Raw genomic sequence first — 23,933 nt, 5'->3', positions numbered from 1 at the left:
TCGGTTTGATTCTTTTTTTCATACTGTCATTTAACTTCTTCATCTCTCCTGTGTATTTCTTGTGAACTTTGAGTTCCTTAGTCCATCTTAAATATTTGATCTGAGTTAGTTACTTACGTTTATTTTTTTAAATCATTGCATGTATGTGAGACTTGGCTTTATCCAATAAACTTAAGGCTTTCTGATTTCATAAAATATAACTAGAAGTACCACTAGTGAGACCACTCTCCTGTGCTTTATGCTTTCCTAGCAAAACGTACACCACACATTCACCAGTTGAATCATGTCATTCATGTTCAATTTCTTTGCATTCTTGTAAATCCTCTTATCTAGAATTTTCATTTTCATTTAGAATCTGGCAGCGGAGGCCAATGTTCTGAAAATCAGTTTATTAAAAGTTAATTTACCAATTTTCCAACTTAATTTTAGCTGACGGTCTTCTTGAATATATTTGCCCACTAGAAAAAAATTATTTTTGTATTCAATTAATTCATTTAACAAATATTTTATTGAGTGCTTACTATGTCCAGGGATATTTTATATGTTGTGCCCAAAACAAGGAGCATCAATAATAAAAAGTCCCTGCCCTCGTGGTGCTTAAAGGAGATGGACAATGAAAATACAAAACATAAAATGTAATATCAGGTAATGGTAAGTGCTATGAATTCCCACCTTTACTCTTTAATGTAAGTTTTTACAGCTATAAATTTCTTACTTGGCATTACTTTTGCTGCATCACATAAGTTTAATTGTGTTGTGTTTTTATTTTTATTTTTCTCAAGACATTTTAAATTTCCTTTGTGATTTCTTCTTTGCTATGCTATACTGGTGGTTTAAGAATGTGTTGTTTAATGTCTCTCTCTCTCTATATATATATATCTATGAATTTTCTAGTTTCCCTTGTACTCTTGATTTCTAGTTTCATTCCATTGTGATTGGAAAAGATATTTGGTATGATTTCAGTTTTTAAAAATGTATTAAGACTGTTTTGTGGCATTAACATATGGGCTATCCATGGAGAATGTTCTTTGTGAATTTGAAAAAAAAATTTTTATTATACTGTTGCTAGAAAGATAATTCTGTAATGTCTGTTAGGTTAAATTTGTCTATAGTGTCATTCAAGTCCACTCTTTCCTTATGGATCTGTCTAGTTGTTTTATCCATTATTGTAAGTGGGCTATTAAAATCCCCTACTATTACTGTAGCTTTTTAAGAAAGTGTCTTTGTGTAATGATGTTTCTGAGGCTTAAAATGACTGAAATTATTTTTTTTTGTACTCATATTTAAATGACAATCTGGGAGAGTACAAAATTCAAGCTTCAAAATTCTTTTCCCCTTCAGTACTAAAAAGAATACTCAGTTGTCTTCTTAAATAAATTTTTGAGGTGTCTAAAATGTGTATGTTATTTAATTCATATGGGGGTGATCGGCTGTTTAGCTCAAAAAGTTTTTATTTTTGATATACTTTATTATATTTTACTATAATAGGTCAAATTTTGAAAATTACCCAAATGATAGCAATCTGTCTTCTTGAACTGTGTAGGGGTGTATGAAACCTTCATGTTTTAAGCTAAGAATTTTGGGTATGTTATTGACTTTGAGTTTTATGAGGGCAGGGGCCAGGTCTTTCCATTCCTGGCTGTATCTTCAGTGCCAAGCAGGGTTCCTGGCCAATTGTAGGTATGCTAAATACACACTTGTGGAATGAATGAATGACTAAATGAATAGATGCTATGGGAACTGCCAACTTTTCTTTATTTCTTTATTTTCTTTTTATAAAGAAATATTTATAAAATTTACTAATGTTTCTTTTGTAATTTGTCTCAATAGCTAGGGAACTTTTATAGCCAAAAAGTAAGAAATAGATATTTAATAGAATTTAACACTAAACTGAGTTAGTTCCATTAAATGATCTAGGGATTGTGTGAAATATTAAAAAAAAATACATAGGAAAAGAACAGTGCAAATTGGCTTTTACACATATTTGGAGCCTGAAAGCTAGTAGTTTCTGTCAAAAATGCAGCAGCCTTTTGTACATGTCACTTATCATACTGCATTTGGTCTACAACACTTTCTCCCCTACTACACTGTGACCAACTTGAAGGAACAATCTGTTTTTGAAGGAATAATGTAGATGACAAAATTTGTACTGTATTTCTTTAGAGTAGTGATATGTACCACTATATAACAATTCAAGGATTTAAAAGTGGAAAGTGATAGTTTTTTTCCCCTCAAGAATATCCACTTAGGATTTAATGTACAACATGGCGGCTCTACTTAATAATACCGTTTTGTATGTTTAGAAGTTGCTAAGAGAGTTCTCTTGAATGTTCTTGAAAGTTCTTATCAAAATTTAGATAAAATTTAGATAAAATCTTTAGATAAAATTCAACATCCATTTATGATAAAAACTCTCCAGGAAGTGGGGAGAGGGAACATACCTCAACACAACAAAGGCCATATATGACAAATCCACAGCTAACATCATACTCAATGGTGAAAAGCTGAAAGCATTTCCTCTAAGACCAGGAACAAGACAAGGATGTCCGCTTTCCCCTTTATTTAACGCAGTTTTGAAAGTCCTAGCCACAGTAATCAGAGAAGGAAAAGAAATAAAAGGAACCCAAATTGGAAAAGAAGAAGTAAAACTGTCATTGTTTGCAGATGACATGATACTATATGTAGAAAATCCTAAAGACACTATCAGAAAACTACTAATGCTCATCAATGAATTTGGTAAAGCTGCGGAATACAAAATTAATACACAGAAGTCTGTTGCATTTCCATACACTAACAATAAATTATCAGAGAGAGAAATTAAGAAAACAACCCCATTTACCATCAAGAAAAAAAAACCCCTCCAAGAATAAACCTATCTAAGGAGGCAGAAGACCTGTACTCAGAAAACTATAAGATGCTGATGAAAGAAACTGAAGACAGCACAAACAGATGGAAAGATATACTGTGTTCTTGGATTGGAAGAATCAATATTGTTAAAATGACCATACTACCCAAGGCAATCTACAGATCCAATGCAATCCCTACTAAAATACCAATGGAATTTTTCACAGAAGTAGAACAAAAAATTTTTAAATTTGTAGGGAAACACAAAAGGTCCTGAATAGGCAAAACAATCTTGAGAAGGAAAACTGGAGCTGGAGGAATCACACTCCTTGACTTCAGATTATACTACAAGAGGCATTATCATGACAACATTGGTAAACGCAAAAAGATGTTAAGAAAATGCTTTGGATGTTGAAATTCTCACAGGATTTTACATATTTAGAATCTGTTTGTAATACTGAGCTATATAACGAACATAAAGAAAAATAAAGCCCATGTTTTTTTCTATAGAAATTGAATGAATTATTGAAATTTGAGAAGGTGTTAACAGATTGGAAAATATTTATTATTTGCCTTTCCACTGTGCAAAAGTGGCATGGGATATTTCAACCAGTCTGTCAAATAATCTATGCATAAATTGGAGAGAGGAATACCCCTGAAAGAGTTGCTTTGTATTTTAAAAAAAAAAGTATCCAGTTTAGAAATAAGCTCATTTAACTTTTACGTGCTTTTCATATTTCCCTATCTTAATTAGTTCCTCAAGTTATTCCCAGCTCATGCCATTTCATTAGAATATACTGATGAATATAGAGCAAGGTGATAAAAATGATTCTTATGAAGGAAGCATAATATTATATTTGCTTTTAAAATAAACCCCTATTCAAGTCTACACATCCTGTAATGACCATAGAATTCCCTTTTATCATTGTTTCATGGTTCCTAAGGTATCGGTCCCTTTGGGAACATACGTGAAAAATAAAACTTTGGCAACCATCTTTACAAAATATATAGGCATACTTTAAAATTCAAACTTTAACATTTTAAACCATGTGTATATAGCTTCTCCTCTGAAATAGTTGCCCTGTTTGAAGAATTCAAGGAATGCAAATTCAGGTAAATTCACCAACAATGAGGTGATGTGGTCTAAAATAACTAAGGAAAAGTTACCTTTAAGAGAAATCACACGGAATTTTAAACTTGAAATGGACGCTATAGGTCATGCAATCTGAAGACCATTAGGGGAACCCGTGGTAAGGATTGAAAACATTTTTCACCCTAAAATTTTTAATGTGATGCAGATATTTAATTTTTTTTATCCTGAGTGAAAGGGTTTTTTTTTTTTTACATTATCGAAATGCTATTCACATGTAATTTCCATTAGTTTCACTGAGAAGTAAATCATTTTGAGGGGAAAAGATTCCATTATGAATATGTAACTGATTTTTAGAGTTTACTTAATTTCTTAGAAAAAATACATATTTATTAGTATTTTTTCAGCAAAAAGTTAATCAGAAAGTCATTCTATGTTACTTATATCAGCTAATTTTCTATGCTACCACACTTCCGAATAAATATGAGGGAAGGGAGATATGTATTAAGTCCAAGTATTGTTCTTCAATATTTTAGCTAAAATTGTATTCAATTTTCAATTTAGTTTTTAAAAATTAGTTTTACCATTATAAAATGTCATTGCAATTAAGCATGTAATTGAAGTATTTATTTAAAGCAATATTAGCCTATCAATTTACATTAAAGTTTTAAACAACTTATTTTTTTCTATAATGTTAAAAGTTGAGTAGCATGTTCTGACATGGATAGTACTAGTGTTTTATGCAGATTGTTTTCAGAATAAGTTAATCATATAATTAAGCTCTTATATTAGATAAAAGTATGCTAAAATAAATACTTCAAACATAACTATGTATGCATCATTAATATGCAAACTTTGACATATTAAAAAAATACAGTCCTAGTCATTTAATGAGTTAGAATAAAGGCATGTCTAGGAAGGCAGTTGCCTTGTAAGCAGTCCTACAAATGATATAATTATACCATTTCCTTTATCATTCTGTTACTTTACCACTCATTTGGTATTTGATAGCTGTACTGGGATGACCAGAAATTTTGAAATATGTGAAAAGAGTCTGTTGGGCTGATGATTTTTTTTTTCTTTCTTTCTGAATGTAAAACATTCTAAATATGTTTAAGTTTTTCATTTTATATTTGGTTTTTCATTTAACTGAAATTTAATTTTGTGTATAGTGTTAGAAACTCAACTTCACTTCTCTCTCCTATGAAAGCCCAATTTTCCAATTTTCAACAACTATTTATTGAACTGTTCCTCTTTTCCTTTTGGTGTCTTATCAAAATTGTCTTGATTATTCTCGGTATTTTATACTTTATTTTTATAGTCCCCTTGTCAAGGTCAATGGGGGAAAAAACCTGCCAATAATTTGATAGGAAATTTCATTGAATCCATAGATTAATTTTGGGGAAAGGTGACATCTTTATCACATTAAATTTTCATACCATGAACACAGTATATCTCTTTTTCATGTAGGTTTCCAATAAAGTTTTATTCCTTCTATAAATATCTTGCACATATTTTTAAAGATAAAATTAATAACTGTTCTTATATATTTTTGGTTGCTGCTATAAGTAGTATATTTTAAAATTATACTTTCTAATTTGTGTTGCTAGTGTACAGGAGCACAGCTGATTTTTATCAACTGCACTTGTACACAACCACAAACCTTGTTCAATTCTCTTATTCTAAAAAATTATCTGCATATTCTCTTGTTTTTTATGTGAATGCTCGTATTGTTTGTGAATAATAGCAGGTTTTTTTCATTTTCTTAGTGTGGTAAAATACACAGAAAATTTACCCTCTTAACCATTTTTAAGTATACAGTTCAGCATACAGTATAATTCCCAGTGTTGTGCCAACATCACCACTATCCATCCTCATAACTCTTTTCATTTTCTAAGACTGAAACTCTGTATCTATTAAACAATAACTCCCCATTCTCCCCCACACCCAGCCCCTGGAAACCACCATTATACTTTATGTCTTTATGATTTTTGACTACACAAAGTACCTCATGTAAGTGGAATCATACAATATTTGTCTTTGGGTAATTGGATTATTTCATTTAGCGTAAGTCCTCAAGGTTCATCAATGTTGTGGCATATTGCAGTTTCCTTCTTTTTTAAGATGGAATAAATCCCATCATTTTGCTTATCCATTCATTGATTAATGGACACTTGAGATGCTTCCACATTTTAGCTACTGTACACTATGCTGCTATGAGCTTGGGTGTACAAATATCTCTTTGAGACCCTACTCTCAGTTCTTTTGGGAATATACCCAGAAGTGGAATTACTGGGTCAAATGGTAAAGTAATTCCATTTTTAATTTTTTGAGGAACTGTCATACTCTTTTCCACAGAGGCTGTACCATTTTACATTCCCACCAACAGTGCTCAAGGGTGACATTTCTCTACATCCTCTCATTGATATTTTTGATAACAAGTTATCTAAATGGGTGTGAGGTGGTATCTACTATAGTTTTGATTTCTATTTATCTTTCTTTTGGGTGCTTATTGGCCATTCATATGTCTTCTTTGGAGAAATGTCTATTCAAACCCTCTGGCCATCTCTAAATCTAGATTTTTGTTGATGTTGTTGAGATTTACAAGTTCTCTATATATTCTGGATATTAATCCCTTATCAGATATATAATTTGCAAATATTATTTCTCATTCTGTGGGTTGCCTTTTTATTTTTACTCTGGAGTAGTGTCTTTTGATGCATAAAAATTTTAAATTTTCATGAAGTCTAATTTGCCAATTTTTTCTTTTGTTACTTGTGCCTTTGGTGTCATATCCAAGAAATTACTGTCAAATCCAACTCAGTGAAGATTTTGTTCCGTTTTCTTCTAAAAATTTTATATTAGGTATTACATTTAGGTCCTTGATCGATTTTGAGTGAATTTAGTATATGGTATTTAGTAAGGGTTGAACTTCATTCTTTGCATATGAATGTCCAGTTTCCCCAGCACCATTTATTGAAAATTTTGAATGGTCTTGGCACCTTGTTGAAAATCATTTGACCATATATGTGAAGGTTTATTTCTGGGCTCTCTATTCTATTCCATTGATCTGTATGTCTGTCTTTGTGCTAGTACCACACTGTTTTGCTTACTGTAGCTTTGTAGTAAGTTTTGAAATCAGAAAATGTAAGTCTTCCAGATTTGTCCTCCCTTTTCCAGATAGATTGTTTTTGTATAGTATGGGTACCTTGAGATTCTATGAATTTTAGGATGAATTTTTCTATTTCTGCAAAAAAAGTCATTGAGACATTGATAAGAGTCACACTGAATCTGTAGATCACTTGGGGTAGTATTAACATCTTAATAATATTCAGTTTTCCAATCCATGAACATGGGATGTGTTTCCATTTTTTTATATCTTCTTTAACTTCTTTCAAGAATGTTTTATAGTTTTCAAGGTACAAGTCTTTTATCTCCTTGGTTAAGTTAATCCTTAAGTACTTTATTCTTTTTGATACAATTGTAAACGGAACTGTTTTATAATTTCCCTTTCAGATTATTATTTCCCTTACGGAGAAATGCAGCTGATTTTTGCATATTGACTTTGTATTCTGCTACTTTGTTGAATTCATTTATTCTAACCACTTGTGTGTGTGTGTAGTCTTTAGGGTTTTTTATATATAAGATCATATCATCTGCAAAAAAGAGATAATTTCAATTCTCTCCTTCAATTTGAATGCCTTTTATTTCTTTTTCTTGCATAATTGCTCTGGCTAGAACTTCCAGTACCATGTTGAACAGATGTGGTAAAAGTGGTCATTCTTGCTTTGATTCAAATCTTAGATAAAAGAATTCAGTCTTTCCCCATTGAGTATGATGTTAGATGTGGGCTTTCCATAAGTGGGCTTTATTATGTTGAAGTAGTTTCCTTCTATCCCTGGCTTATTGAGTGTTTTTTTTTTTAATCATGAAAGGGTGTTGAATTTTGTCAAATAATTTTTCTGCATTAATTGAGATCATCATGGTTTTTTTCCTTCATTTTATTCATGTGGCATAGTACACTAATCAAATTTTGTATGTTGATCTTTGCATTCCAGGAATAAATTCTACTTATCATGGTATAAATACTTAAGGCTTTTTCCATTAAAGCATATATTGTCTGATATTAATATTCTAAACTATTCTAGGTGTTTTTCCCCTGTACTATTTCTCTATTATATCTTTTTACTTTACTTTCAACCTTGTCTTGATTTTTTTAAGTGTATGTTTTGTAAGTGACATACAGCTGGATTTAGTTTTTATCCAATCTGAAAGTACTTTTTACCAGGAAAATTTAATCTTCTAAATATATTTATTCTTTTTACTAAAATACATGGGTTTTTACTATTTAGAGTTATTAATCATGCTTTTCCTTTATTTTTTTTTCCTTTCCTGCCTTTTATTGTATTGATTGAATTTCATTATCCTCTTTTTATTAATACTTTATATAATCCTTTAATATTTCATTACATATAGCCTGATATTTAGTGTGAACATTTCAGTTACTAAAAGTTGTATCTCTAACTCTCCTCTTTTTCAAGTGAAACATCTCATACACTTTAGATTCTTTCACTGTTATCACGTTTTAAAATTTTTTGTAGTATTTTAATTTTCCTTTATTTTTTATACATTCAAATTACATTATCATCATCATTATTATAGTTTTACAGTCAGTGGTTATTTGCTAATATTGTTAGGTTAATCATTCTTTTTACATTTCAGATCTGTTTTCTGAGTTTAAAATACTTAAAAAGATCTTGTAGTAAGAGTCCACTGGTTTTATGCTTTTGGTTTTGTCTGAAAACATTCTTATTTTGCTTTCACTATACTGTAGCAGACTATAAAATTCCAGGTTAATGGTTATTTTCTCTTTGTACTTTGAAGGTACTGTCCCATTGTCTCGTGGCTTCCTTGTTGCTATTGAGAAGTCTGTTGTTATCAGTTAAACTGTCATTCTATTTAGTTTTAAATCAATATTTACTTCTATATGATTTTTCTTATCACTTCTATTTAGAGATCGGCTCTTAAGGGATGTACATCTTAAATTAGTGGACCTCTGGAAAAATAAGACAGTATCATACAACTAGTCATTTCAGTGGGGAAAAAAAGGAAAATATCAAACTTCTTCGGTAGTTGTAGAAGAAAAAAAGCTTGACTGAAATTCCCAGTTGCCACTGATTTCAGGACAATGTGAACAGAGTTTAAGTAAAACAGAAATATTTCATCAATTCCAAGATCTTTTTTTCTGCATTTAAAATTTCCAATATCAAGAAGCATGTTAAAAGTGAGTTAACAATTATAATGAGTTTTTCCTTCCTTTTCACCTGCATCTGAAAAATATGCCTCACAATCCTTGGTGTTTTAAGTTGGAATCCAGTCTAAAATTCTAATCTAAGTAGTAATGCACTACCAGCTATTAGCCAAAATATTAAACTGAAGCAATGGCTATGCTGAAGGCCATTTTCAAGCAGATGCATTCCATTGACAATAGTACATTGCAGTATTATTCCTTACCAATACTAATTCCTTGCTATGACCAAGTATTATTTTAAGTGTTTTACTTCTTTTGTTTAATTACTACAATAACCCCTTTTAGGTAGGTTCCTGTTAATTAGCCTCTTTGCTATCCTGGGTGAGGACACTGAAGCAGTGAGTTTAAATGATAATTCTTAACCGTGTGTGAGGGCCAACATCTAACACATAGTTAATGGGTGAATTAGATGTTTCTCTTAGATATAAAATTTTTACCTACTGGTGAATAGAAACAAGTGCTATTCTAGATGAAGCATTTATGAAAACATGCTGATTTTAAGTATCTGTCAAAGAATGGATATCTATTTGCAGAACAAATAGCCATATAGTTTTCCTCATTAAGACCCCTATGGTAGGCAGAATAATGATTCCCCCAAAGATGTTCACATCTTAATCCTTGGATGAATATGTAACTTGATATGGCAAACGGACTGTTGATGTGACTAAGGGTACAGACCTTGATATAGGAAGATTACCCTGGATTACTGATGGATCCAATCTCATCATATGAGCCCTTAAAAATCAAATAAACTTTCCCAGCTCCAATTAGAGGAAGATGTGACAATGGAAATGTCAGAGAGATGCTACATTGCTGGCTTTGAAGATGGGAAGAAGGTGGCCATGAGCCAAGGAATGCGTATAGCCTCTAGAAGCTGGAAAAGGCAAGGAAATGGATTCTCCTTCAGAGCTTCCAGAAAAGAATGCAGCCCAGCAGACACTTTGATTTTAGCCTAATGAGACCGAGACCCATGTAGGGCTTGTGACTTACAGAACTGAGACAGGAGGGAAGGGAGCAGGGCACAACCATTAAAAGTATGACACAGCAACTGAAGATTCGACTCCCAGTTAACCTTGAGGCCCAAGATGGCAGAAGACTGACTTCCAGGAGAACTTGAGCTTATTATATGCTCATTGTAATTCATCAGCATGGTAAATGGCATACCCACAGGCACCATGACAGTTCCCAAGGCTAGCCATAAAAGGCCAAAAAGTGGGTGGTGGCCCAATTCCTGGGAATCCCTGCCCCTTTTCCAAAGTAATTGAAATAATCCTCCCACTTGTTAGCATATGAAGTTACCAAACCCATACAAACTAACAATCCGGCACCTCATGGTCACTTTCTCACCTCTCTTGCCTTCTGAGACAGCCTGCACCTTGTCTATGGAGTGTGTATCTATGTTTATGTTAAACTGATCACCCTCCCCTTCCCCCCAACGCACACACTTCTTGGCCTCTCTGGCCTTCTGAGACAGCCTACACTTAATCTATGGAGTGCGCATCTCTCTGAATAAATCTACCTTTGCTTAACTATGGCTCCTTCTTGAATTCTTCCCTCATTTGGCAGGGTGCATACCAGGGACTCCTCCAAAACCTCGACACAAACATCCTCTTGTGCCCCATTTTCCTCTCTCAGAACTGTAAGCTAACGCTCTTGTGCTGTTTTAAGCCACTAAGTATATAGTAATTTATCACAGCAGCCACAGTGAACAAATACAGACCCATTCAGGCTAACACAGTCCAATTAAATATCCTACAGTACATTAATAAGACATTTTAACCTGTGGCAGAACCATTTTTGGATTACTCAGTGTACTATATCTGGAAAAGAATTAGATGAGCAGTTTCCGATTAAACTGAGTGGTATGCTGCCCTGAAAGATGCTTACAGAAACAGCCTGATGGTTTGCTTGGCGATTTCTACAATGTTACGCATACCACTGGTGATTTTGGATACTACAAACAAAAAAACACTAAACTTTCGTAGTATTTTCAACTTTGCTTTCTACTGATGGCATGTGTTGCAGGTTCTGTTCTCACATAAGTTATTTATGACTTGCTACATTTTAGTGTAGTACCTAAGAAGACATGCTGCTTCACTCATCCTCCTCTGGGTATCCGGAGGCGACGGCGTCCCTCCCACACGGCTGAGGCGGCACTCCAGGAGGGAATTGCTCAGTTCCGAAAGTTCCCAAGCGCTGGCAAAGCGACAAGGGAACCAAGCACCAAGTACAAGCCGGAAGGCTGCGATCACCAGGCCGACGGCCTCTTGCTAAGCCGTCAGCCTTCCTACCGGTCCTTAAAAGACCCACAGCAGGTCTAAGCCCAGGAATAACTTCCCGCCTCTGTAGGTGGCCAGGGGACCTACACCAGGCTGGCAAGCGATATTAAACCTCGCGATATTTGCAACTATCGCGGACCTTCGTGTTACACGCTTCCTAGAAGAAAGACAGCAGGAAGATGGCTCCGCCCACGTAAAACCAAGATTTTGTTCTCGTGAGATCCTGATGCCTGTTCTCGCGGGATTTTCCGAGTCAGGGTTGGAAGTTGCGGTGGGCTGCCGAGGGAGGCCCGACAGGGAGAGGCAAGGGGCTGGCTCGCCGGCCTGTTGTTCTCCCCCGGCGACGGAGCCCGAGACGGCTAGGTGAGCGCCGCCTTGCCAGCTTCCACAGCGCTCTCCGGCTGTGCCGCCGGCGCGGACGCCACCATCCCTTCTCCCCGGACCCCCTTAGGCTCCGCCTTTGCTCCCTTTCGTCCGGTGACGTCGGTCTCCAGGGTGGCGATGTACAGAGGACGGCGGGAGGTGGAGCTGGCCCCCGTCCGTCCGCCCGCCTCCTCCTCGGGGTCCTCGGCGGCCTGTCGTGTGTTAAATGCAACCAGGCTGCCAGGCCCCTCCCCCTGGCCAGATGGATCCCTCTGCCCCGAAGCCCCACGCGGAAAACGCCGGCAAAGGTATACGCTCCGAGCTCGCCTCTCTGCCCAGACACCTGTCTTTACTGCGTCAGGTGGGACCTGCTCCTGCCAGTTCCCCTGGGGTTGGGGTTTTACCCTGGGGCTCCTCTGAGTGACAGTTGGAGATTGAACCGCCTCCAGGGCGGGGACCAGTTCTTTGCGATTCAATGTTGCAAACCTGCGCTCTGAAGTCAGACTGCCCTTGGATCTAGTGCTGGCTCTGACAGTCATTTGCTGAGCAACTTTGGGTAGTTTCCTCATCTGTAAAATTGAGATCATTGCTAAATGAGATGGTGCTTTTCATATTTCCCTGTCTTAATTAGTTCCTCAAGTTATTCCCAGCTCATACCATTTCATTAGAATATACTGGTTCGTATAGAGCAAGGTGATAAAAATGATTCCTATGAAGGAAGCCTAATATTATATATGCTTTCAAAATAAACCCCTGGTCAAGTCTACACCTCCTATAATGACTATAGAATTCCCTTTTATCATTGTTTCATGGTTCCTAAGGTATCGTCCCTTTGGAAACATATGTGAAAAGTAAAACTTTAGCAACCATCTTTACAAAATCCCGCCTGACACTTGTCCTTTGTAGATAAAGTTTTATTGGAACGCAGCCATACCCATTTGTTTATGTGTTGTCTGTGGCTCCTTCTGTGTTGCAAGGGCAAGAGACAGTATAGCCTGCAAGATCTAAAGTAACACATAGTTAAAATCTGACTCTACAGAAAAAGTTTGCGAACAGTTGTTTTAGAGAGATGATAGCAACTTGGAGGAAAGTGATGCCCTTTTTTTTTTTTTCCTTCTGTTTTTGAGTTAGAACCAGTAGGTCATTCTGATCGATTGGATCAGGGACTGATACTAAATGAGAAATAAGGGCTGATTAAAGATTTTCTACCTTGAAAAGTTGGTTAAAAAATAATGCCTTTTAATGAGATTTGGAAACATTAGTTCTGAGCAAGATTTAGTCACTATCATTTTTGACATTGGGTTTCTTCATTTTATACTCATTTTATGGTTACAGTATGTGTTAAATAATTGATGTTAAATCATATATGTTGAGTAATCAACAAATTAATGAATTAAGTCTAAAAATTAGAAGGCATTTGCTGCAGGATAGGCAGACAAATCATGTGAAACAGAAATAATGTTAAGAATTGCTATAAGGGGTCGGGGGAGGGTAGAGCTCAGTGGTAGAGCGCATGCTCAGCATACACAAGGTCCGGGGTTCAATCCCCAGTACCTCCTCTAAAAATAAAGTAAACCTAATTACCACCCCCCCCATAACAATTTTTTTTTTAAAGAATTTTCTATAAGGGTTAACACAGGTTTTAAGACTCAGAAAGTACTGTTATGAAAATAGGGCCCATTGATCTGTCTGTTACCCCTGTAGAATGAGTCAAGGTTTCATTTTCACATTAAAACTCTGTCTTTTAGAATAGTGTAACAATTCTCAGACAGTTCGGATGCAAAGATTAGAGTGGGAGAACAGATTTTTTTTCCTCTGTACTTCTGATCGTTATGTAAGAACAACCTTACCAAAGTTTGTGAGAATAGTGGTTTTACTTTTGAGGAACAACTGATGAGAAGTAACATTATGAGCTATTCTTGCTGGAGAGAATATAGACGTATTAGTCATATTATAATTCTGAATGTTATAAAAACCTAACTCAAAATTATTAGGAAGACCCTAGGAAACTACCAGTGATTATCTGACCTTAGTGAGAAATGTGTGAGAAAAAGAATTTCTAGTATTCTTATGATTGTAGCCAAACGGTTCTTCTGGGATGCTTGCTATAAGAAATTCCATTTGGGAAGTTATTTTTACTTAATTTTCTCTATTTGGTACCTTTAATTGTACCAATAGTATATTCTATTGAGACTCCCCTTGTCATTCATAGTGCTGTATTTTCTGAATAGGAAATAAAATAGCTATACAGTTAAGCACAGAATAAATTCATATATAGAGAGAAGTCACACTCTTCGAAGAATAGTAGAATCTTAGCAGAAAGAAATCTTAGGGTTCATCTCTTTTTTTAAGAACCTCCACTCTTGAGAACTTAGAAGGGAAATAGCCATGACAAAGCTGGTACATATCACTTTGTAGTTGAATTGGAGATTCCCTTGGTTAGTTGCATACAAATTAAAGCAGCGATTTAGAAACAGCAATATCGACAGTAAGAAGAACAGCCGTCTTTAGAGAAAGGAGATGGAATAACGAAAAAAAGCAGACAGGAGAATCCCAGAAGCATTGCTGTTCAGAGGATTTTAGCTTACTCATTACCAAATCCTATTCATTATTACTCTACCGTATCATGGATGGTATACATAATGTTCATGAGTCATTGCGAATATTTAAGTAACTGGTTCTCAACCCTGACTGTGCATCAGAGTCACCTTTTGAATTCAACAATAACAGCCAAACCCAGTAATAAAACCAGATGTCCCTGGCCCATATCCACTGAATCAGAATCAACAGAGGTAGTGTCTAAGCATGTGTGGGGAGATGATGACACACAGCCAGAGCGAGAACCACTGGAGATAAATTATGTACTCTTCATTCTTTTATTATAGGAGAACATCTGATAATATATTTTAGGAAAATATCTATACATGTTTTAAGTACAATTTACCTTGTTTCAGGTTTTGGAAAGGGTATTTATATGAGGTACATCTTTTTTTTCTCACAATCGTGGATAAATGAAGTGTTACTTTATAAGTTAGATTTGGAAATTTTATTTTATTCTGTATTATTATAGACATATGGCATCCAGGAGAGAGATGTCTTGCCCCTTCTCCAGATAATGAAGAACTTTGTGAAGCAAGCATAAAATCCGTCACAGTGGATGAAAATGGGAAGTCATTTGCAGTCATCTTATATTCAGATTTTCAAGAGAGGAAGGTACCTATTAAAAGAATTCAAGAAATAAAATCTGTTAAAGATTGCTCCAGGAATTTTATCTTTGATGATGAAGATTTGGAAAAACCTTATTTCCCGGACCGAAAATTTCCATCATCTGCGGTTGCTTTTCATTTATCTAAAGATGGAGACTCTATTCCTTACACTATTAATAGATATTTGAGAGACTATCAAAGGGAAGGGGCCCAGTTTCTCTATGGACACTTCATCCAAGGAAGAGGGTGTGTTCTTGGTGATGACATGGGACTCGGGAAAACAGTACAGGTATTTATTTTAATTACTTTATAACTAAAATTCAACAAAGTCATACGTATTGTATCATACATATTATATCCATGAATGGATACCATATGCAAATTTCTGTTTGTACCTCAGATTTTATAGCTATTTCGTGTGTGTGTGTGTGTGTCTCACCCACTAGACAGTAAAGTTCTCAAAGTTAAGGATGATATTTAGTCATTATTTTATTCTCAATACTTATTTATTGCCTAAGAAATACATTATTTAAAATAATGGTTTAGTATAACTTGCCTTGATTTACTTTTGATAATACTGGTACTAAGATATCAATTATATTTAGACTAGTTTAGCTTTCTTTGTAAGACTTCATGGAAGGAAAGGATTCTGAGGTTTGTTAAGCTGTATAAATCGCATGGTTAAATTGACCTCCTACAGGCCTTTTGCACATATTGTTTGGAATTTACCGTATCAGAAGTTTCTTAATCTGGGATCTCTGGGCCACTAACAGTTCTGTCGGTGGGCTTTAGAGAGCCCTTCTGTTTCTCTAAAATGTGTGCCAGGATTTGCACAGGTATATACTTTTTCTGCATATAGGCTCTGTGTTAGTTATCTGTTGCTGCGTACCAGAATGCAGCAGCTGAGAACAAGACACATTTATCATATTACGGTTTCCATGGGTCAGAAATCCAGGTACCGTTTGGCTGCATCTTCTCACTCGGCAGTCATCTCAAGGTCGGACTAGGGGGGATTCACTTCCCAGCTCACGTGGTTGTTGCAGGGTTCAGTTCCCTGTGAGTTGTCAGACGGAGGCCTCAGTTTCTCGCGAGCTGTTGGTGAAGCCCTCCCTTGGTTCCTTGCCACATGGGCCTCTTCTCACAACTCGGAAGCATACTTCAGGGAGAACAAATGATAGGGCAAGAGAGAGCACTAGTGAGACAGAAGTCATGGACTCTTGTAACCTAATGGCAGAAGAGAGAGCCCTTCACTTTTACCGCATTCACTTCTTTAGAAGCAGGTTGTGAGGTTCAGCCCATACTCAAGAAGGGAAATTAAATAAGGTTGTGGACAGCAAAAGGTGGGAATTGTTGGGATCCCTTCCAGAAGCTGTCTACCACTCAAGTTTATAATCCCCAAAGAGTTCTGAAATGGGTTTATACTAGACAGAGACCACGTGATCATCTCAATAGATGCAGAAAAAGCATCTGACAAAATTCAGTATCCATTCGTCATAAAAATTCTCACCAAAGTGGGTATAGAGGAAGCGTATCTCAGCATAATAAAGGCCATTTACAACAAACACAGCCAAGATGATACTCAACAATGAAAAGCTGAAAGTTCTCCCGCTAAATTGGTACCATTATTTTCTTTTTATTCTATTAATGTTTGTGGGATTTGAGTGATACCTCTTTGCATTCTTAATGTGGCTATTTTGCTGCATTCTCTCTATTTTATTCTTAATTACTGTGACATGGTTTATTGATTTTGTTGATCTTTCCAAAGAACCAACTTTAACTTTGTTAATTTTCTCTGGGTTTTTTTTTTTTTTTTTTTTTTGGTACTTCATTGATTTCTGCAATTACCTCCATTATTTTACTCCTGCTTACGTTGGATGTATTTTTCTCTTCATCTTTCAGCTTCTTAAGGTAGAACTAATCTCATAACTATCTTATACTCTAAATTTATGTCCAAACATTTCTTTATCTACATTTCACAAATTTTGATGTGTTATATTTTCATTCTCATATATAAGTCAAGATCTTTTCTAATTTTCTTTGTGATTATTTTCTTTGATCCTTGGGTGATTTGCAAGTATCTATTTCATTTGCCAATATTTACCTATTTTTCTAGATATTTCATAATTAATGATTTCTAATTCCATATTGGTTAGAGAACATTCTGTAAGATTTCAGTATTTTGAAAAATTTATTGAGAATGTTTTTATGGCCCATCTTAATGGACATACTTTGTATATTAGAAAAGAATATATATTCTGCAGCTGGATATCGTGTTCTATATAAATACCAATTAGAAGTTCAAGGTAATTAATAATATTCAGATTTTCCATGTTTTTAGTATTAATAGCTGAAAGAAGGAAGTTGAAAATCTGCTATGATTATGGATTTGTCTTTCTCACTTTAATTCTATCAGCTTTGTCTTCATATAGTTTGAAGCTCTGTTATTAGGTCAAAAACCTTTATGATCATTATGTCTTCCTGATGGATTGACTCCTTTACCATTATTAAATGTCTCTGTATTTCTGATAATACTATTTGAAATCTACTTTATCTGATATTAAGACAACCACTACAGTATTCTTATGCTTACTGTTTAAATGGTTTATCTTTTTCCAACCCTTTATTTCAAGCTATCTATATCTTTATATTTAACGTGTATCTCTTATAGACAACTCTTATCTATGTTGGCAGTCTCATATTTAATTGGAGTGTTTAGTCCATTTACATTTAATATAATTCCTTTTATGTTTGGATGTATCATTTTATTGTTTGTTTTCTGTTTGAACAGACCACTTTCTATGTTACTATTCCTGCTTTCCTGCCTTCATTTTTTTAGAATTCCATTTTAATTCTTCTATTGATTTTTAAACTATATTTCTTTGCATTATTTTTTTGATGTCTGCTTTAGTGATAAAAACATACATTCCCAACTTCTCACAATATGCTTAAAGTTAATAATGTATCACTTCCTGTAAAATGTAAGTATCTTATAATGAAATAGGTTGTCCTGTTCTTATTTTAAGGACACTAAGGGTTAGGAAAGTTAAGTGTAATGCCGAAGATACTACTTACTACCTATCTAATGTCTACATTTTCAAGTTGAAGCCAAACTTATAGTCAAGAGTCAACTCAGTTTGGTTTTGGTGTACATTTCTGTATTCCATTTGCTAATATTTTAAGAGTTTTGCTTCTGTATAAGAGAAATTGGCCTGTACGTTTCCTGTATATAATATTTTTGTTAGGTTTTCTTATCAAGGTTTTGTTGAACTTATAAAATGAGTTGAGAACATTTCTCCTTTCCCTAAAGTCTAGAAGAGTTTAAGACTGGCATTATATCTTTCTTAACCACTGGGTAGACTTTATTGGTGAAGCTGTTTGACCCTTCGTTACCTTTGTAGCAAGTTTGTAATTATGTATTCAGATTTTTAATAGTTATTTGAATATGTAAAATTTCTGTTTCTTGTGTCAATGTTGATAAGTTGTTTTTCCATTTCACCTAAAATTTCACAGTTAGTGGTATAACATTGGTTATTATGTCGTATACATAAATTTTGTGTGTGTATTTGACTATTGTCTTAGTTTCTTTCCATTATCAGTTTTCTAGAGAGTTGGACACTTTTTAAAATCTTTTCACAGAATGAACATTTGTCTATGTTGATCCTATTTATTTTATGCTTTCTCATGTTTTATAATTCTTTTTTGTGTATGTTTTCTGTTATTTTTTATAAATTTTTCACATAAATTCTTACTATCTCATTGGCAGCCTCTCTTCTGTCCTAGTATATACATTTAAGTCCATAAGACATGCCTTTAAGTATATTCCACAAGTTTAATATGTAATTATTACTCATTATTATTCAATTCATATAGTCCATATCTTTACTGGTTATTCTGTTTGTTCTTACTAAGTTATTTCAGAATCTAGCATTGTGCTTATGAACTTGTCTACTTCTTTTGTTTCAGTAAAATTTTCTTTCTTTAGTAATTTGCACTTCATATAACTTCCAAGTGAATTTTTTTGGTCGATATCATGTGTGCCTCTTTAGTAATGCTTTTTGCCTCTGTCTTATCTGATATTAATATAGCTGTATCAGCTTTCTTTTGGTTTTTGTTTGCATGGTCTAACTTTTTTCATTTTTTTACTTAAAAATTTCTCTTCCCCTTGTTTTGGATTTTTTTGTGTAAATGGCACATGTATTTTATGTGCCTGAAAGTCTTTCTCTTTTAATTACAGTATTTAGTCCATTTCCATGTAATCCATTTACTAATATATTTAGATTTAAACCTTTTTTACTGTTTGCTTTTTATTTGTTGCACGTCATCTATGTTCATTTTCCACCTCCTTTTGGATAGATTATTTTATATTATTGTTATCCCTCTCATAATAGATTAGTAGTTACATATTATTCTATTTTTTTCCTAGTAGTTACCTTAGAGATTATAATAGGCATCCTTGACTTATCCAAATTTAATGTAGCAATACTTTTATGTCCTCCTGATCAGCATGAAGACCTCAGATTATGTAAAAATACTGTGCCCTTTCTGACTCTTATACCTTTATTTTATCTTTTAATTGTTATTATTTGTTCCCAACAAAACAATTTATTTCATAATGTCTATATACATTTATATTTTCTACACATTTACCATATGGCTTTTAATTTTCCCCTGCATCACAGAGTGTCTTCATAGGATCATTTTCCTTGTGCCTGTAAACATACTTTAATTATTTTCTTTAGTGTGGCTCTTTTGATAATGAATTTGCTCACTTTTTATGTAAAAATATCTTTACCTTCATTCTTGAGTGATATTTTCACTGAATATAAAACTAGATTGCTTTTGGGTTTTTTTTAGCCCTTTGAAAATACTCTGTTGTATCGTGTCTTCCATTGTTTTTGCTGCAAGGTCACCTGTTTGTCTAATTGTTGCCTATTTAATAGGTAATCTTTTGTTTTTTCCTCTGGCTGCTGTTAATATGTTTTCTGACTCAAATTTAGAGCATTTTTTTCTGACCCAACTATTTGTGGATTTCTAAATTTTCTTTTCTTTTTTCAGCTTGATGTTTGTAGTTGATGTAGAATATATGGCTTGATTTTTTTAATACAGGTTTTAAGTTTTCAACCTTTATCTCTTCAAATACTCCTGCACCATTCTTTTTCTTCTATCATTTGGGATACAGATTAAAGGTATTCATACACATGTTGAAAATACTATTTTGTTGATAGTTTTTCTAATTTTTTCTTAAGGTTTTAATGTTTATATAATTTATTTTTCTAAAGCAGTGATCATTTACCCCCATATGGGTACCTCATTTTTCCCCCCTAATCTTTGAAACAACCCTGCCAATATTATTTTTGCTATTTTCACATAATTTTATTCAAAAAACTTACTTGCCCAAGTTCACACATCTGCCAAGCAACTAAGGTTGAAATTTCAACCAGTGGTTCACATATTTCTTACTCTTCCTTATATGAAGTTATATTTCCATTTTTTTGTTTTTGTCTTTCTCCCTTGATATGTGGAGAGTAGCTGTTATTTGGAATGGTGTGTATATATGAATTGTCTTAGTCTATCTTAAAATAGCATTTTATCATTCCACCTATGTTTACTGGATAAGGAAAAGTACACACATTTACGAGCCAATATTACCCCCTTAACGAGTTTATTTTCTACAAGGAGAAAAGGAGTGTACACAGTTTATTCTAGGGGAGAATGTGAGGAGATAGTTTCTGTCGATAGAAACACATAAAAAGGTAACGTTCTAACTGATGAAATCAAGAAAGAATTGAATAGGTAGAACTTATGGAAGAGATGTCAGTGTGAGTGTTGTTTTGTTTTGTTTTTAGCTGTATTTAAGGGTAACTTGTATATTATGAATTTGTTTCTTAATACAAATAAAGAAAACCAATACTAGTGGTTCATGTTGCTTTTCCTCCCATTAAATCTGTTACATACATAGTCAAATTGTCACTAATTGAGTAGTCAGTCATGTAAGCAGTACAGTTTTGCCCATCAGGATACACAGTGATTGAAAAAGTTGAATTTTTTCTTTCTAGGTAATCTCATTTTTGGCTGCAGTTTTGCATAAAAAGGGAACTCGTGAAGATATTGAAAATAACATGCCAGAGTTCTTACTAAGAAGTATGAAAAAGGAGCCCCCTTCTTCTACAGCAAAAAAGGTGAGATATATAGAAATGTACAACTCATGAAGCTGGTATTGCAAAACTATATGGAAACTTTTAAACGTTACATGTTATAGTATAAATTTAAAACATAAGAACTTAAAGACATTTAAATATTTGTTTTATAGCCCTAATTTCTGAAGGACTATCAGTTTCATCCTCAAGTTAAATATGATTGACTCTCAAAATAACAAAATACAATTTCAGTTTGAATTTTGGGGGACTTTCAGTCTTTTGCTTGGTTGGATTTATATGACTTATGTTGATTAATTTGTTAAATTTCCATGCATGTGTATGTAAAGTTAATTGAAGTCTTTTTTAGTTTTACTTTTTATTTATGGGAGAATGAAAAGCACGCATTTGTAGATACTGGTAACAAAGATGCGTCATTGGTAAAGTTGTTTAGTGGAATAATTATGTCCTGAAAATACGAAACAAATTCTTCCTATACAAGGAACATTGAAGTTGGAATCAGGAAGGGTAAGGTCTAGGCTTGTCTCTGTCTGCCCACATGACTGTCAATGCTATCCATGTCCATTCTTCAGCTTCCTCCTTGGTAAATTTATGTTTATAAATATCTTATACATAGTTCTTATAAAAAATAAGATTTCAATTAAAACAACGAAATGCAAAAAAGTGCACTGTAGTTATGTGTCTGACTTTTCTATTGTATTCAGCATCCAGGAAATTGGGTAGAAATAAAGTAGAAGTGATTTTATGGAATCCTTATTATATCATGGTAATGAACCACTTCCTACAAGTTTTGAGACAGTGTCTTATATATTTCTTATATATAAAATTGCTGAGAAGCCCAGGTGTACTCTTGTCTATCATTAGGGGCACTTTAGTGTAAAATTTTGAGAAGCATTGGCTTAAAGTTTTAATAATTATTATTACTTTAAATTTCTTATTATTTTTAATAGCATAAATGCATCCTGAGTGTCAAATTCAATTTGATCTTAAAAAAGTATTATAATTTTTAATGTGTTTTAAGTTTTCACGCGTTTAAGTCCTGGTTTTAGCTTTGCTTTCGGTTGGTATTTCATTCTAAAAGTCAGTGTAGAGCTTATAAATATCTTGTGTCGCTTGTGATAATTAGAGGAAAAAAGAGGGAAAAGTAATGATTTCAATATAAATATTTAAAGATATTAAAATATTTTAGAAAGACGAATGGGAGAAGAGAGAAGAGATACTTATTTGATGGTGTGATTAAATACGCTAATAGCTACCTTAGTTGACAGTAATGCCTCTCTTGTTCTCTTTTCTTTTTTCTTTCTTTCTTCCTTCCTCTCTTCTTTCTTTGCTCCCTCCCTCCCTTCCTTTCCCACTCACTTGCTGTCTCCACACACACACACACACACACAAACACACATTAGTTCTTTGCTGTAATATACATTGCTGTTTTACTACCTCCTTTGGTTGAATTCTTAATTCATTCCTTTTTCATCTTTCTTGTATTTTAATAAATTCCATTAGAGCTGTCATTGTTCTTTTGCTCACTACTTTGGCTGCATTCCATAGTTTTTGATATGTAGTCATTTCATTTTTCTTTTTTAAATTATCTGTGACTCCAGTTTTGGTTATCTTTTACCACAGTAGTACTTAGAGTGAAGTTTTAAATTTTCCAAGTGAGTAAATACTATTGTGGGATGGAGGAGTGATGGGATGGCTTACTGTTTGTTGTAGATTTCCCGTTTTGTTTTGTCAGATAATACTGCTTTGATATTTTCTTTATGGCTAAGTCCATAGTCAAGTGTTTTTAATACTCTGATGTTGTGTAGTCTTGTTTATTTTTAAATGTTCACTTATATTGTGGATTTCTGTTATGGCCACATAATTCTACATAATTCTATTTAATCAAGTTTATTAATAGTTTGTTAAAATTCTTAATACTTGTTTGTTTGTTGGGTCTGTTTGAGCAGTTGGATCCTGATTTTCCTGCTGTATCTTTCAGCTTTCTCAGTTTTTCTTGTGTTTGTACCAGTTTTTGCTCATTTAACAGCCTCAGTTAATTGTTTCAAAAATTTTGCATACTTTTATATTGCCCTCATATTGGATTGATAGTTCATCTGTGTGGAGAATTCTAAGCTAAAATTTTTCTCTTGAAACTTGACCAAAATAATTTTATTGTTTTTTTGTCACTTCATATTACAGATTAGAGTCCAATGCTGAACTGACTTTTATACCTTGGAAAATAAATTATCTTTTTGTTTTAAAGTGTTTGGGACTTTTTTTTTAACCTTGAAATTTAGAAGTTTCCTTAGCCCTAACATCCACTGTAGAATTCTTTTAAATAAATTTTCCTACTTTAGAAAAATATACATAGTAATTTAAGTAGGGGAATTAAATGCTGACATTAGAATCAGCGTCTCTGAAGCAAATGGTTGGCATACTTTTTCCCTCTTTGAATAATTACTCTGACTTTCCTTTTCATTGTGTTCTTAATTTATTTTTTCAGTACTTTGTTACTAGTATACAGAAATACAGCTGGTTTTTGTATATTGATTTTTTTTGTCCTGCATCTCTACTGTTAACATTCTGACAGCTTTTGGTAGCATCTTTAGGGTTTCTACATACAATATCATGTCATCTGTGAACAGAACAATTTTATCCTTCCTTTCCAATTTGGATGCCTTTTATTGCTTTTTCTTGCCTAAT

General features: G+C 33.8%; 1 protein-coding gene across 3 annotated transcripts in view; it reads left to right on the top strand.

Annotated features, from left to right (window-relative positions):
• The first annotated feature begins 11,768 nt into the window (after positions 1-11,768).
• ERCC6L2 (ERCC excision repair 6 like 2) overlaps positions 11,769-23,933 on the top strand; it is an 83,679-nt gene continuing 71,514 nt past the window's right edge. Inside the window, exons 1-3 of one of the 3 annotated variants that reach the window (XM_014561443.2) lie at positions 11,769-11,887; positions 14,958-15,382; positions 21,150-21,272. In XM_014561443.2, the coding sequence (XP_014416929.1) occupies positions 15,359-15,382; positions 21,150-21,272 (147 nt within the window). In that variant the 5' untranslated portion in view covers positions 11,769-11,887; positions 14,958-15,358. Of the gene's footprint in view, positions 12,196-14,957; positions 15,383-21,149; positions 21,273-23,933 lie in introns of all 3 variants that reach the window. The other 2 variants (XM_032477450.1, XM_006187320.3) reach the window with 2 other exon arrangements.

This window comes from Camelus ferus, chromosome 4 (assembly GCF_009834535.1).
Source record: "Camelus ferus isolate YT-003-E chromosome 4, BCGSAC_Cfer_1.0, whole genome shotgun sequence".
In the NCBI taxonomy this organism is placed as follows: domain Eukaryota; kingdom Metazoa; phylum Chordata; class Mammalia; order Artiodactyla; family Camelidae; genus Camelus; species Camelus ferus.
Note: the sequence above shows the minus strand (reverse complement) of the source record. Positions and strands in the feature narration are given on the sequence as shown.